This window comes from Mobula hypostoma, chromosome 1 (assembly GCF_963921235.1).
Source record: "Mobula hypostoma chromosome 1, sMobHyp1.1, whole genome shotgun sequence".
Taxonomy (NCBI): Eukaryota; Metazoa; Chordata; class Chondrichthyes; order Myliobatiformes; family Myliobatidae; genus Mobula; species Mobula hypostoma.
The window spans coordinates 25,450,133-25,463,071 of NC_086097.1; the positions used below are offsets into that span (position 1 = coordinate 25,450,133).

A 12,939-nucleotide genomic window follows, 5' to 3' on the forward strand; every position below is an offset into this window, starting at 1 on the left:
AAGGTGATTCTAAACAAACGGAATTAACTTACGAAGTTATGGAGGAAATGTTTGAGCAGCAGCGGATAAAGTTATCTCATAGCTTATCGGCTCAATTTGAACAACATCGCCAAAGCCTCAATGAAGATTTAAAATCAATCACGGACTCTTTGAAATCCCTGGATTCTGATGTTCAGAAACACGGTGCCAAAATTTCTGAACTGGATACTAAATCTCAGAAGACGGACACAAAAGTCGAGATCTTAGAGAAGAATCTAGCTTCGACTACTAAACAACTCCAACAACTTAAATCCAAAGTTATTGATCTCGAGAATCGATCGAGAAGACAAAACTTACATTTAATCGGTTTACCCGAGGATGTTGAGGCTGGAGATCCTGCAATATTCTTTGCTCAACTTTTAAAGGATTCGTTCGGTTCAGTTTTTCCCAATGATCCTCCATTACTCGATCGCGCCCATCGTATACCGTGGACAAAGTCGGCAGCAATTGCTTCTAAACCTAGACCAGTTATTCTTCGTTTCCATTATGTCAATGTTAAAGAACAACTTCTTCAGGTTGCTCGTCGACAAGGGATGATCAAGTATCGCCAGCATTCCTTCAGGATAGTTCAAGATTACAGTCCTGAAGTGATGAAGGAACGACTGACTTTTAAACCTCTAATGTTGGAATGCTATCAAAAAAATCTCAAACCGGCACTATTGTATCCTGCACGTCTCAGAATCTCTCTTCCCGATGGAAATCGTCGTGTTTTCCATTCTACGACTGCTGCCCGAAGCTTTTTGGACGATGTTCCCTTCTGATACAGATACCCTCTCTTAATCTGTGTCGGGTGCTTCCAGCACCAATTCTTTTCTCTTCTGGTGTTTTCTTTATAAAATGAACCTCTTATTATCGCGTGAAGAAGGTTTATTTTAAGTCTAAGATTTTTGTTCTTTATTTACTACTATAGTTGTTACTCTATAACTTATATAGATTATTTATCTTCTGTAAATTAACATCAGTTTTTTTTAGTTAACCTTTTGTTTTAACTTTTCCTTTTTCGTTATTATTTATGATTTGATTCGACGATCATTTTTAGTTATATGTTTCCTACTTTTGGTTTTTGCATAATCAAAATGGCGACTTGTCTTTCTTTTTGCTTAACCTCCTTTGTTTCTTTTTTGGGACGCCATGTTCCTATGCTTCTTCTTCCCATAATCCTTCTTTCATTTTAGAAGCGATTTTTTATTTATTCGTTTATAACTAATTATATGTACTGACTGCTTTTTTAATTTATATATTTTACTAATTTTTATTATGTAGATTAATTATTATATTGGTTATTTTTTACATGCATTAGTTTCTGGGAGATCTTTTATCTAACATATATTTTTGGAGTTGCCCCCTGCAGAAATGGGTTTAGAATTAGTTTTAGTTAGAGCTTCCTTCAGCCATTTCTGGCTTAGTTCGGGGTTCTTGGGGATGGGGGGTGGGTCAGTCTTTTTCTTTTTTAATTTTTTCTATTGGGCTGTTTCAGAACTACCAAGATGTCCGCAGTGTCGAGATTTCCGGTTCCTCTCTAACCATGTATTCCTCTTCCGGTTTTATGAGTTCACATTGTGGTTAACCCTTTTCTTAACAAAGGGTTAACTCTTAATTATGGCTCATACTATTAATTTTGTTTCTTGGAACACAAATGGTTTAAACCATCCTATAAAACGGAAAAAGGTTTTCAAAGTGTTCCAAAGACTGAATGCTCATATTATTTTTGCACAAGAGACTCATGTAAGGAAAGAGGATAATCAACACTTCTTTAAGTTTTGGAAAGATAAACAATATCACTCAAATGCTCAAGCCAAAATCAAAGGTGTTTCAATTTTTATTGATCCTTCAATTACATTTATTCATCAAGACATTATTTTGGATCCTAATGGCAGATTTTTGTTCATTACTGGGGTACTTTTTAATAAAAAGGTTGCTATGGTGAATGTTTATGCTCCGAATGTGGATTACCCTGAATTTTTTAAACAATTATTCACTTCCTTTCCTAACTTAAACAAGTATATGTTGATAATGGGTGGTGATTTTAATTTATGTCTGAATCCCATGTTGGACAGATCCATAGCTAGTCCGGCTTTACCGAACAAGTCGGCTACTATTATTAATTCTTTTATGTTGGATTCTGGGATTTTAGAAATTTGGAAATTTCTACATCCAAATGACAAGGAATTCTCCTTTTTTTCACATGTTCACCGTTCTTTTTCCCGAATTGATTATTTTTGATTGACTCCCGTTTGATTCCAGATGTACTTGATTGTAATTATGACAGTATTGTTATTTCAGATCATGCTCCACTGAAACTTTCCATCAAGTTAATGGACACCTCCTGTACTAGCCGACAATGGCGATTTAACCCTATTTTGCTTCAAGATCAAGATTTTGTCAAATTTATAAAGGAGCAGATCGATTTCTTTTTTTCAACTAATAATATGGACGAAGTTTCCAATGTAACTGTTTGGGATGCCTTTAAAGCTTATATCCGTGGTCAGATCATTTCCTATTCGGCTGGTTTGAAAAAACGTGTTAACAATGAAATACTTTTGTTGGTTGATAAATTTAAAAAAGAAGTCGATAAAAAATATGCTATTTCTCCCAGTAAGGAGCTGTACAAACATAGAGTTGAACTCCAATTGGAACATAGCTTATTATTAACATCCTCCATCGAAAATCAATTAATGAGAACTAGGAGTGATTTTTATATTCATAGCGATAAATCGGGTAAATTACTGGCTAACCATTTGAAATTTGATTCGGTTAAACGTCAAATTACTAAGATTCGTAAACAGGATGATACTTTCACAGTGGATCATGCTGGGATAAATCAAACCTTTCAAGAATTCTATACCTCTTTATATCACTCTGATTTTCCTCATGATTCTAATTTTATGCATGACTTTTTAAGTAAATTGAGTTTTCCGAAATTATCACCCGAAGAGTCCCTATCATTAGAAACTTCCATTTCAGAGGAAGAAATAATAACTGCAATCTCATCTTTGAATTCTGGTAAAGCACTCGGTCCGGATGGGTTTACAGTGGAATTTTTTAATTTTTCTTCCTCCATTCTTTCCTCTAAGTTGTCTAGAATATTCAAGGAAGCAATCAGTTTAGGTAAATTACCACAATCGTTTTATGAAGCCTCTATTTCCTTAATTCTTAAAAAGAATAAAGATCCTATTGATTGTACATCATACAGACCGCTATCTCTTTTGAATGTAGACTCTAAAATTTTTTCAAAAATTCTAGCAACTAGATTGGAGAAGGTGTTAGCTCAAATTATTTCTATGGATCAAACCGGATTCATTAAGAATCGCTGTTCATCCTTTAATATTAGGAGGTTAATGAATATTGTTTATACCCCTTCATTTACCACCCCGGAATGTACTATCTCTTTAGATGCTGAGAAAGCTTTTGACAGAGTCGAATGGCCTTATTTATTTAATGTTCTTGAGAAATTTAATTTTAATTTGACATTTATATCTTGGATTAAACTGTTATATTACTCCCCGGTAGCCTCGGTTTGTACAAATAATTATAGATCTCCCTTTTTTCGTCTTTTTCGTGGCACTAGGCAAGGTTGCCCTCTTAGCCCTTTGCTATTCAATATTGCTCTTGAACCTTTAGCAATTGCTATTCGTAACTCGCCAAATATTGTTGGTATTACCCGTGGGAACGAAATACATAAGTTATCATTATATGCAGATGATTTGCTGCTATACATCTCTAACCCGGAGAAGTCAATTCCTGCTATTTTAGATTTGTTAGCTCAATTTAGTAACTTCTCTGGTTATAAATTGAATCTTAATAAGAGTGAATTATTCCCTTTAAATAAGCATGTACCTATTTATCGATTTTTACCATTTAAACTGGTTAATGATTCATTTATATATTTAGGGATAACAATTACGAAAAAATATAAAGATTTATTTAAAGCTAATTTTTTACCTTTAATTGATCAGATTAAACTGTTATTTACCAAATGATCGCCAATCTCTTTGTCTTTGATTGGTCGGATTAATGCTATTAAGATGATCATTTTGCCTAAATTTTTGTATATATTCCAATCAGTCCCAATTTTCATCCCAAAATCTTTTTTTGATAATGTAGATTCAAAAATTTCCTCATATATTTGGCAGAATAAAAATCCTAGGTTAGGTAAAAGGTATTTACAGAAGTCTAAAAAGGAGGGGGGGCTTGCCCTCCCGAATTTTAGATTCTATTATTGGGCAATTAATATTCGATATTTAAAATTTTGGTTACGAGATTTGGACGTATCTTTAAACCCTCATTGGGTAAATCTTGAATCTAATTCATTACAAGGGCTTTCCTTGGGTTCGGTTTTAGGAACTTCACTTCCTTTTACTTCTTTTAAATTATATAAACAAATGAATAACCCAATAGTTAAGCATACTTTACGTATATGGTTTCAATTTCGAAGATTTTTTGGGTTCAATCAATTTATCCTATCAAGCCCTATCTTGTCAAACTTTCTTTTTCAACCTTCCACGATGGATCAAGCCTACTCTGATTGGAAAATTAAAGGTATAATATCTTTTCGCGATTTACTTATGGATAATTGTTTTATGTCTTTTGATCAACTTTCTAATAAATATAACTTACCCAGATCTCACTTTTTCAGATATTTACAGATTAGGAACTTTTTAATTACTCTTTCCCCTAATTTCCCACATCCATATCCAACGGATATTTTGGAAAAAATTTTAGATTTAAATCTCTCTCAGAAAAGTGTTGTAGCAATCATATATGATATAATTTTGAATTTATGTCCTGATGCTTCTAATAAAATTAAAGCTGACTGGGAAAGAGAACTTGAGATTAATATACCGACTGAAAAATGGGAAAAAATTCTTCAGTTGGTGAATTCATCCTCTATATGTGCTAAGCATAGGCTGATACAGTTTAAAGTAGTGCACAGGCCTCATATGTCCAAAGATAAACTATCTCGCTATTACTCTTATATTAATCCAATATGGGACAGATGTCATTCCGAGATAGCTTCTCTAACCCACATGTTTTGGTCATGTCCCCTGTTGCAGAAATATTGGAAAGATATTTTTGATATTATTTCAACGGTTTTAAATATAGACTTACAACCTCATCCAATTACTGCTATTTTTGGACTACCAATGATAGATTTAAATAATTTAACCTCTTCATCACGAAGAATGATTTCATTTCTTACTTTAATGGCCAGAAGGTCTATTTTATTGAATTGGAAAGAGATTAACCCTCCTAAGGTATTTCATTGGTTTTCACAAACTATGCTGTGTTTGAATTTGGAGAAAACAGTTTATGACCCTTCCATCAAGTTTGAAAAAACTTGGAGGCCATTCATTCAGCATTTTCACTTAATGTAATATCTTTATTTCCAAACCTATTCTATTTCTCTGTATTGTTGTTGGAGGGGAATGGAGTCGTCGGCATTAAGGTTTTCTTCTTTTTCATTTTTAAGTTTTTAGATTTGCCCAAGTCTTTTAGTTTAGTTGATTAATTTTGTCTTTCTTTTGAGTTGGGGTTTTTTGTTTTGGTTTTGGTTTTTTTCTTTTTCATGTTTTTTTTAGTTTTTTTTGATCTGTATTATCCGTTGTTAGTTTTATATGATTGGGAGTTTTGTCAAATTTCAATATTGGACTTTACGATTACTGTTTGTAAGGGTAACAATTTATCTCCTATTATTTGTATCATTGCTATGTTTTGTTTATATATTCTAAAATTAATAAAGAGATTGAAAAAGGATGCCCACAGCTTACTAACCCTTACTAATCCATACAACTTTGGAATGTGGGAGGAAAGTGGAGCACCCGGAGGAAACCCACACAGTCACAGAGGAAACATACAAACTCCTTAAAGAAAACAGCAGGAATTGAACCTTAATCACTTGCACTGTAAAGAACTACGTTAACCGCTACACTACAGTGCTGCCCACCTACTAGGTACTAGGTAGGAACCAGGTAAGAAAGAATATTAACATACAAGGGCAAAGGGCAAGGAAATCAGATGAAAATACTTTTAGTGAACAAGCATGCATGGACATGCTCATCTACGTGGGCTCTTTCTGTGCTGTGACTTCTGGTAAATAATTGCTACACTAAATCCTGCTGGAAGGTCAAGACACAGAGTGCATGATTCTGAGAAGCACAATGACAATGAGAGGATGTGTGCTGATTGATAACATGCATCACTGATTACATTGATTTGCGACAAAAAGTTATGGTGCTGGTTCACAAATGTGACCAATAGTTTTGTTTTCTTTTCCGAACTGCCATACCTGTGGCTACATTGGTCACATTTCGGTCAGATTCTCTCCCTCAAGAAATTCTTACCTTTGCTTCCAGTTCTTGCTTCAGTGTGAGGTATTTCCTCCTGAGTTTGGTGTTTTCTGCCTCGCCCTGAATGAGCTCTTCTGCGAGTTTATTGCATTCTGTTTTCATCTTTTCCACTTGGCGCCGCTGAGCTTTTGCGAAGTTCCTCTCTTCTGCTTGTTCAGCCTAAGAAGCAGAACATGGCAAGTGGGTGATCAACAGTTCCAGAAGCGTACACTACAACTTAACTCCACATAATCACACAGTTCTGTGAGCCTTGATAAAGTGAAATAACACATTCACAAAATATGCTTTTCTTTATGTGAATATGTAAAAAAGTAAATTAAGGGGAAAAGACACTGACAAACATATTTCAAATGCAACGTGGCTGCTGAGATTCTCAAATTACAACTGTGATTCTGTTTTCAATAAATATTGAATGACTAGTTTTGGATTAGACACAAACAAGAGAAAATCTGCAGATACTGGAAATCCAAGCAACACACACAAAATGCTGGAGGAACTCAGCAGGCCAGGCAACATCTATGGAAAATAGTATAACCAACGTTAAGGACCAAGACCCTTCAACAAGACTGTGAAGGGTCTCGGCCTGGAACATCAACTGTACTCTTTTCTACAGATGCTGCCTGGCCTGCTGAGTTCCTCCAGTATTTTGTGTGTGTAGTTTTGGATTAGTATTCAATTTTTAATTTATGCAGGAGTAAGTCCAACTTATACTAATGAGAAAGGAAAATGGAACCCATCAGTCATTGTTTCTGTCATATTACAGAAAGTGTCAACCAATGAATCTCACAATGGAGCATGTAGTTTTATTATTAAAATTATAATATGGGAAATAGGTTTCACCCTTGTATTAAATAAATTTTATTTTGCTGTTTGAGGCGACGCGAGGTATTATTTCAACTTGGGATCTGGTTTGTCAATGGAAAGTGACTGCCCCATCTCCACTTCTTCAACATCCAGGAGTAAACAAGAGGGCATTTAACACGCGTGTGGTTACAATATGATGCGGTTGAAACATTTTTCATTAGAAGTCAGACTGTCTTCAAACTCTAAACTAAGTTGGAAGTCTATTTGATAAGAGAGACTCTTGACCTCACAATTCAAGATTCAAGATTATTTACTGGCATTCTTCAGCACACAAGTATAAAGGAGAATGAAATGATTGTCACTCTGATCCAATGCAGCATAAACACAATAAGCATAAAGAACACAGTAAAGAAATACAATAAATATAAAAACATAAGATTAGCTTATATAGCTAGACTAATTGCATGTTCATAAAGTAACACTAGGCACAGGAGTATCTGTACATCAGGTGACTGTGACAGGTAATGAAAAGTCATGGGGTGAGTTAATGGGTGGAGGTGCCTCAGCGTGGCCCTTGCACCATTCTGTCGACCCACACTGCACTTTTTCTGTAACTTTAACACTATATTCTACATTCTACTATTGCTTTTCCCTTGTACTACCTCGATGTACTGATATGATGAAATGATCGGCAAGCAAAACTAAGATTTTCATTATACTTTGGTACATGTGACAATAATAAACCAATTATCAGTTTTAAGTGGGTTTCTTTGGCTTCATTCTAAAGAATGGAAAATTAATTTTGCAAGAAACTTGCTGATACAGGGCTTAAAACATCAACTGTCCCTTGCCTCCACAGCTGCTGCCTGAGCTGCTGAGTTCCTCCAGCATTTTCCTTTTTGTTGCTCCACATTATAGCATCTTCATTCTCTTGTGTCTCAGTATCACTAAAACCTTCATTGTTTCTGTCATAACGAGTTCCAGCTCTCATACACACAAACTGGTTGGTATTTATTAAAGATTAGCTTTAATTGTCACATTTCATTGAAACACACAGTGAAATCCGTCATTTGTTTCAAATCAAATCAATGAAGATTGTGCTGTGCAGTTCGTAAGTGTCACCATGCTTCTGGCACCAACATAGCATATCCACAACTCACTATACAAAACCATACGTCTTTGGAATGTAGAAGGAAACTGCAGCACCCAGGAGAAACCCACGTGATCATGGGGAGAACATATATACTCCTTTATTTTGCTTTATTTTCTGCTTTTTTTGCTATATTACAATGGTCAACACAAGTTTTAAGTCTCTGTGTAGTAATCAGTTGTTAATTGGGGCAGCACAGTGGCACAATGATTAACACAACACTTTACAGTACCAGCAAACGGGTTCAATTCCCGCTGCTGTCTGTAAGGAGTTTGTATGTTCTCCCCATGACCGTGTGGGTTTCCTCCGGGTGCTTCAGTTTCCTCCCACAGTCCAAAGACTTACCTGTTGGTAGGTTAATTTGTTATTGTAAATTGTCCCATGATTAAGCTAGTGTTAAATTGGGAATTGCTGGGTGGCGTGGCTCGAAGGACCAGACGAGCCTGTTAATAAAATAAATAATTGAAAGCTTGACAGTTTCTTGTTCAATTAAGGACAAACTGGAGATACGAGAAACAACAGATGCTAGAATATGGAGCAACAAGCATATGGAACTCCACATAAAAAGCTGAAGGAACTCTGCGAGTACGGCAGCAGCTATGGAGGGAAATGGACAGTCAGCATTTCAGGTCAAGACCCTTCATCTGGGCTGAAAGATAGAAGGGTGATAACCAGAATAAAGCGATGAGGGGATGGGGTGAAGCAAGAGTTGCCAGGTGACAGATGAATCCAGCTGACAGCAAGGGTGATAGGCAGATGGGGGGAGGAGAGAGTGAGAATAACAGAAGCTGGGACGTGATAGCTGGAAGTGATAAGGGGCTGGAATCTTATCACAAAGGAAGGCAGAGCATGGATTCAAGACAGGGAGATGGGGAAGGCAGAGGGTAGTAGTTGGGGAGGGAAACCAATGGGAAGAGGAGGAGGAGGGGAGCTGAAAAGGGAAAGACTGAGAGAGTAAAAAGGACTGGCAGGGCGCAATTTATTGGAAGTTGAAGAATCTAATGTTCAAGCTTTAATGTTCAAGATGATAGACTACCGAGGCAGAATACAACGTGCTGTTCCTCTAGTTCACATTTAACCTCATCCTGACAGTACAGGAAGCCGAGGACAGACATGCAGTGTGGGAATGGGGAGGAGTTAAAATGGCTGGCATCTGGGAGATCCAGATAGCCACAACAGACAGAACATAGGTGCAGGGTGAAGCACCCAGCCTTACTGATGTAGAGGAAGCTACATCACTATTTGCAGCTCAGGGTTTCGGAGTTGCGAGTTTAATTTCAGTGCAATCTGTAGGGAGTTTGTACATCTTCTCCATGAATACATGGGCTTCATCCTGGTGCTCTGGTCTCTTCCCACAATCCAAAGACGTAACAGCTAGTAGATTAATTGGTCATTGTAAATTGTCCTGTGATTAAATAGGTGGCTTGCTGGGTGGTGTGGCTCAATGGGCCAGAGGGGCTTTTTCCGTGCTGTATCTTTAAATAAACTTAAAAAAATAAAACCAGGAGCACCAAATGCAATACGTAAGGCCAGAGGAGATGCATGTGAAAGTAGCCTCACCGGGAAGGACTGTTTAGGGCCCTGGATGGTGGTAAGGGAGGAGAGATAGGGGCAGATCTTACACCTCTTGTGGTTACAGGGGAGAGTTACTCGAGTGCAAGTAGGACAGGTGGAGAGGGATGAGCAGACCGGGATGTCACATAGGCAGAGATCCCTGCGGAAAGAGGTAAGGAGGGAAAAGTGCATTGGGAGGTGGGATCACGTCGTAGTTGGGAGAGGTTGTGGAAAACAATAGGCTGGATGCACAGGCAAGACATATCAGGTACATTGGCAATTCCTTTTCCCTCTATAGATACTGCTCGACCTGCTAAGTTCCTCCAGCAGTCCGTTTGTGCTGGGTACAAGGTCTTCACTTCGATAAAACCAGTCTGAGGGGCTGAATGCTCTAATCCTGCTGCTGTGTTTTAAAGTGTTTTATCAGCCATAAACTGTTCTGAGATATCCTGCAGACACAGCGTAAATGATTTCTTTGACTTTTTCCCCAAAATTTGATCGAATGAAGGACTTATCTGATTATTCTGAAACCGTGCCATAAAAAAAACCAAAATCAAATTCTCTTGAAAATCAAACAACTGCAGATGCTATAAATCAGAAATCGCAACAAAGTGCTGGCAATTCTCAGCAAGTCAGGCAGCTTCTGTGAAGGAAGTAAAAGAGTTAACATCTCAAGTCAGTGACCCCACACAACTGAAAAAGTGCCAAAACAAGCATGTTTTCACAATCGGTGCCGGGTGGGGGAGGATGAAGAGACCAAAGCGGATTTCTGGATTAGAGTGAGGACCAATACTGAGTGACTAAATGCTTTTTGGGACATTTTTATAGGATTAATAATGGAAATTAGAGAGAGTATTAAAGAAAAACAAATAAACATGCTAGAACCATACAAAATTATGAGAGGTACAGATAGGGTGAATGCAGATCAGATTAATTTATTTCTCACATGTACATTGAAACATATAGCGAAAAACATTATTTGCATTAACAACTAAAGCAGCCTAAGGGTGTGCTGGGGGAATCCCACAAGTGTCACCAAATATTCCAGTGCCAACACAGCATGCCCACAGGATTAAATATTTAAGGGAACCTGAGGGGGAACGTCTTCACGCAGAGGGTGGTGTAAGTGTGTTACAAGCTGCCAGCTTAAAGGGTAGATGCAGGTTCAATTACAACATTTAAGAGAAGTTTGGATAGGTACGTGGGTGGGAGGATCTGGAGAGATATAGTCCAAGCGCAGGTAAGTGGGATTAGGCAGAAGATCAGGTCAGTATGGACTCTTGTTTCTGTGCAATTGTATGCTATGTCTCCATATTTGTGACAGGCAGGACACAGCAGCTGCTGGAATCAGAAACAAGAGGGCTTAAAATAATGCTGGAAAGGCAGGCAACAATTGTAGACAGAGAAAAACTGAGGAATAGGTCACCATCGATCTTTCAGCCTTGACCTGAAACATCAACCATTCATTCCCTTCCTTAGATGCTGTATGACCTGCTGAGTTCCACCAGCATCCTGTGTGTGTGTCTATTGTTCTAACTGGGAGGAAAGAGGGCAAGAGAAAATGTGCAGGAGATAGAGGAGATGCAGCTGAGAGCCCTGCCAACTTTGGTGAAGAAGAAAGGAAAACATCTTGGAAGTACTGACTGGAAATTCTCATCACCTGAACAGATGCGATGGAGATGGAGAAAGTGTGAGCATGGAGTGGTTCATTAGTAGAAGCAGAGTGGGAGGAGGAGTAGTCTATGAACTAGAGAGCTCTAGAAGTCTTGTATCATCTGAACCACCTTGTTCTCAACCCTAACATAACAGTCCCTTTGTACTCTCCATCCATCCTTCCCACTGTTAAAAGTATTCATACTGCAATATGAATACTTTAACCTGAAATTCTACTTAAGAACCACTAACCTGAAATATTAACACTGTTCCTTTTCTTCTTTCACCAATAATTGCCCTTACCTTTAATGCACTGATGGTATTTTCTAGTTTATCCTGTTCTTCTTGAACTTGCTTAAGTACTTCCTGCATTTTCTTCTCATGCTTATTTCTTAGACTCTGCATCTCTGATTTGACATCCGCAAGTTCCTTTTTGTGAGCATCCTTCTCCAACTTCAGCTGGTTGCTGAAGGAATCAATCTCTTCCCGGGCCAGGGTATGCCTCACTTGGGATTCTGAGAGTCTCTTCTTAATCTCCTTCTTAGAGCTCTCTTCTTGAGTCAGTTTAGCACTGAGCTCAGATCGAATGGTATTCAGCTCGGTGATTGTTTGCTGCATTTCCAAGAGCTTCTCCTGGCCTCTCTCATGCTGATCCTTCAGCATCATCAGTTCCTCCACGAGCTGCTGCTTCTCCTCTTTGGCCTTAGTGTGCAACATGCACTCCTCATGCACGTCGGCACCCAGCTTGCGTACACACTCCCTGGCATCCCGCAGTTCACCGTCCAGGTGCAGCAGCCTCGACTTCAGCTCATTGAGCTCCACGTCCTTCCTTCGGATGTCCTCTTCCTGCTGCACTCGTTTCAAGATGATATCATTGAGCTCCCTACGGAGGCTCTCCATCTGCTGCAAGGAGGCATCGTGTTGCCCCTGGAGCGCATCTTTCTCTTTACTCACACGGTTATGCTGTTCCATCCACTGATCGACAGCCTCCTTCTGCCTCTCCACGTCACGCTCCAATTTCTTGCATTTCACTTTCCACTGTCTGATGGACTCCTGAGCCTTTATCTTCAATTCATCCCTCCTCTTTTCACTCTCCTGTCGAAGGAGTTCGACCTCTTTCCACTGAGTCCTGAATCTTTCAGCCTCTTCATTAGACTCTTTTAATTGACGGGATAAGTCCGCAATTTCCAAACCTGTAGATTTACGATCTTGCATGCAGTCTTCATAACATTTCTGGATTTCTTGAAGTTGGTTCAACATCCTCAGCTGTTGTTTCTCTCTCTTCGCCAGGTCTGAGCTGAGAACCTTTGGACACAACAAAAAAATGTCATCAGTATACTGCTTCCAGCTGGCAGCAACTCATAGCAACTACCCATTCAGGCATCTGAATAT

General features: G+C 38.3%; 1 protein-coding gene across 6 annotated transcripts in view; it reads right to left on the reverse strand.

Annotated features, from left to right (window-relative positions):
- Positions 1–12,939, reverse strand: part of LOC134344680 (centrosomal protein of 128 kDa) — a 664,526-nt gene that overhangs the window by 357,049 nt on the left and 294,538 nt on the right. For all 6 annotated transcript variants that reach the window (XM_063044801.1, XM_063044787.1, XM_063044794.1 and 3 more), the window contains 2 exons: positions 11,851–12,852; positions 6,381–6,545 (listed from right to left, as the gene is read on the reverse strand). In XM_063044801.1, the coding sequence (XP_062900871.1) occupies positions 6,381–6,545; positions 11,851–12,852 (1,167 nt within the window). The remainder of the gene's footprint in view (positions 1–6,380; positions 6,546–11,850; positions 12,853–12,939) is intronic.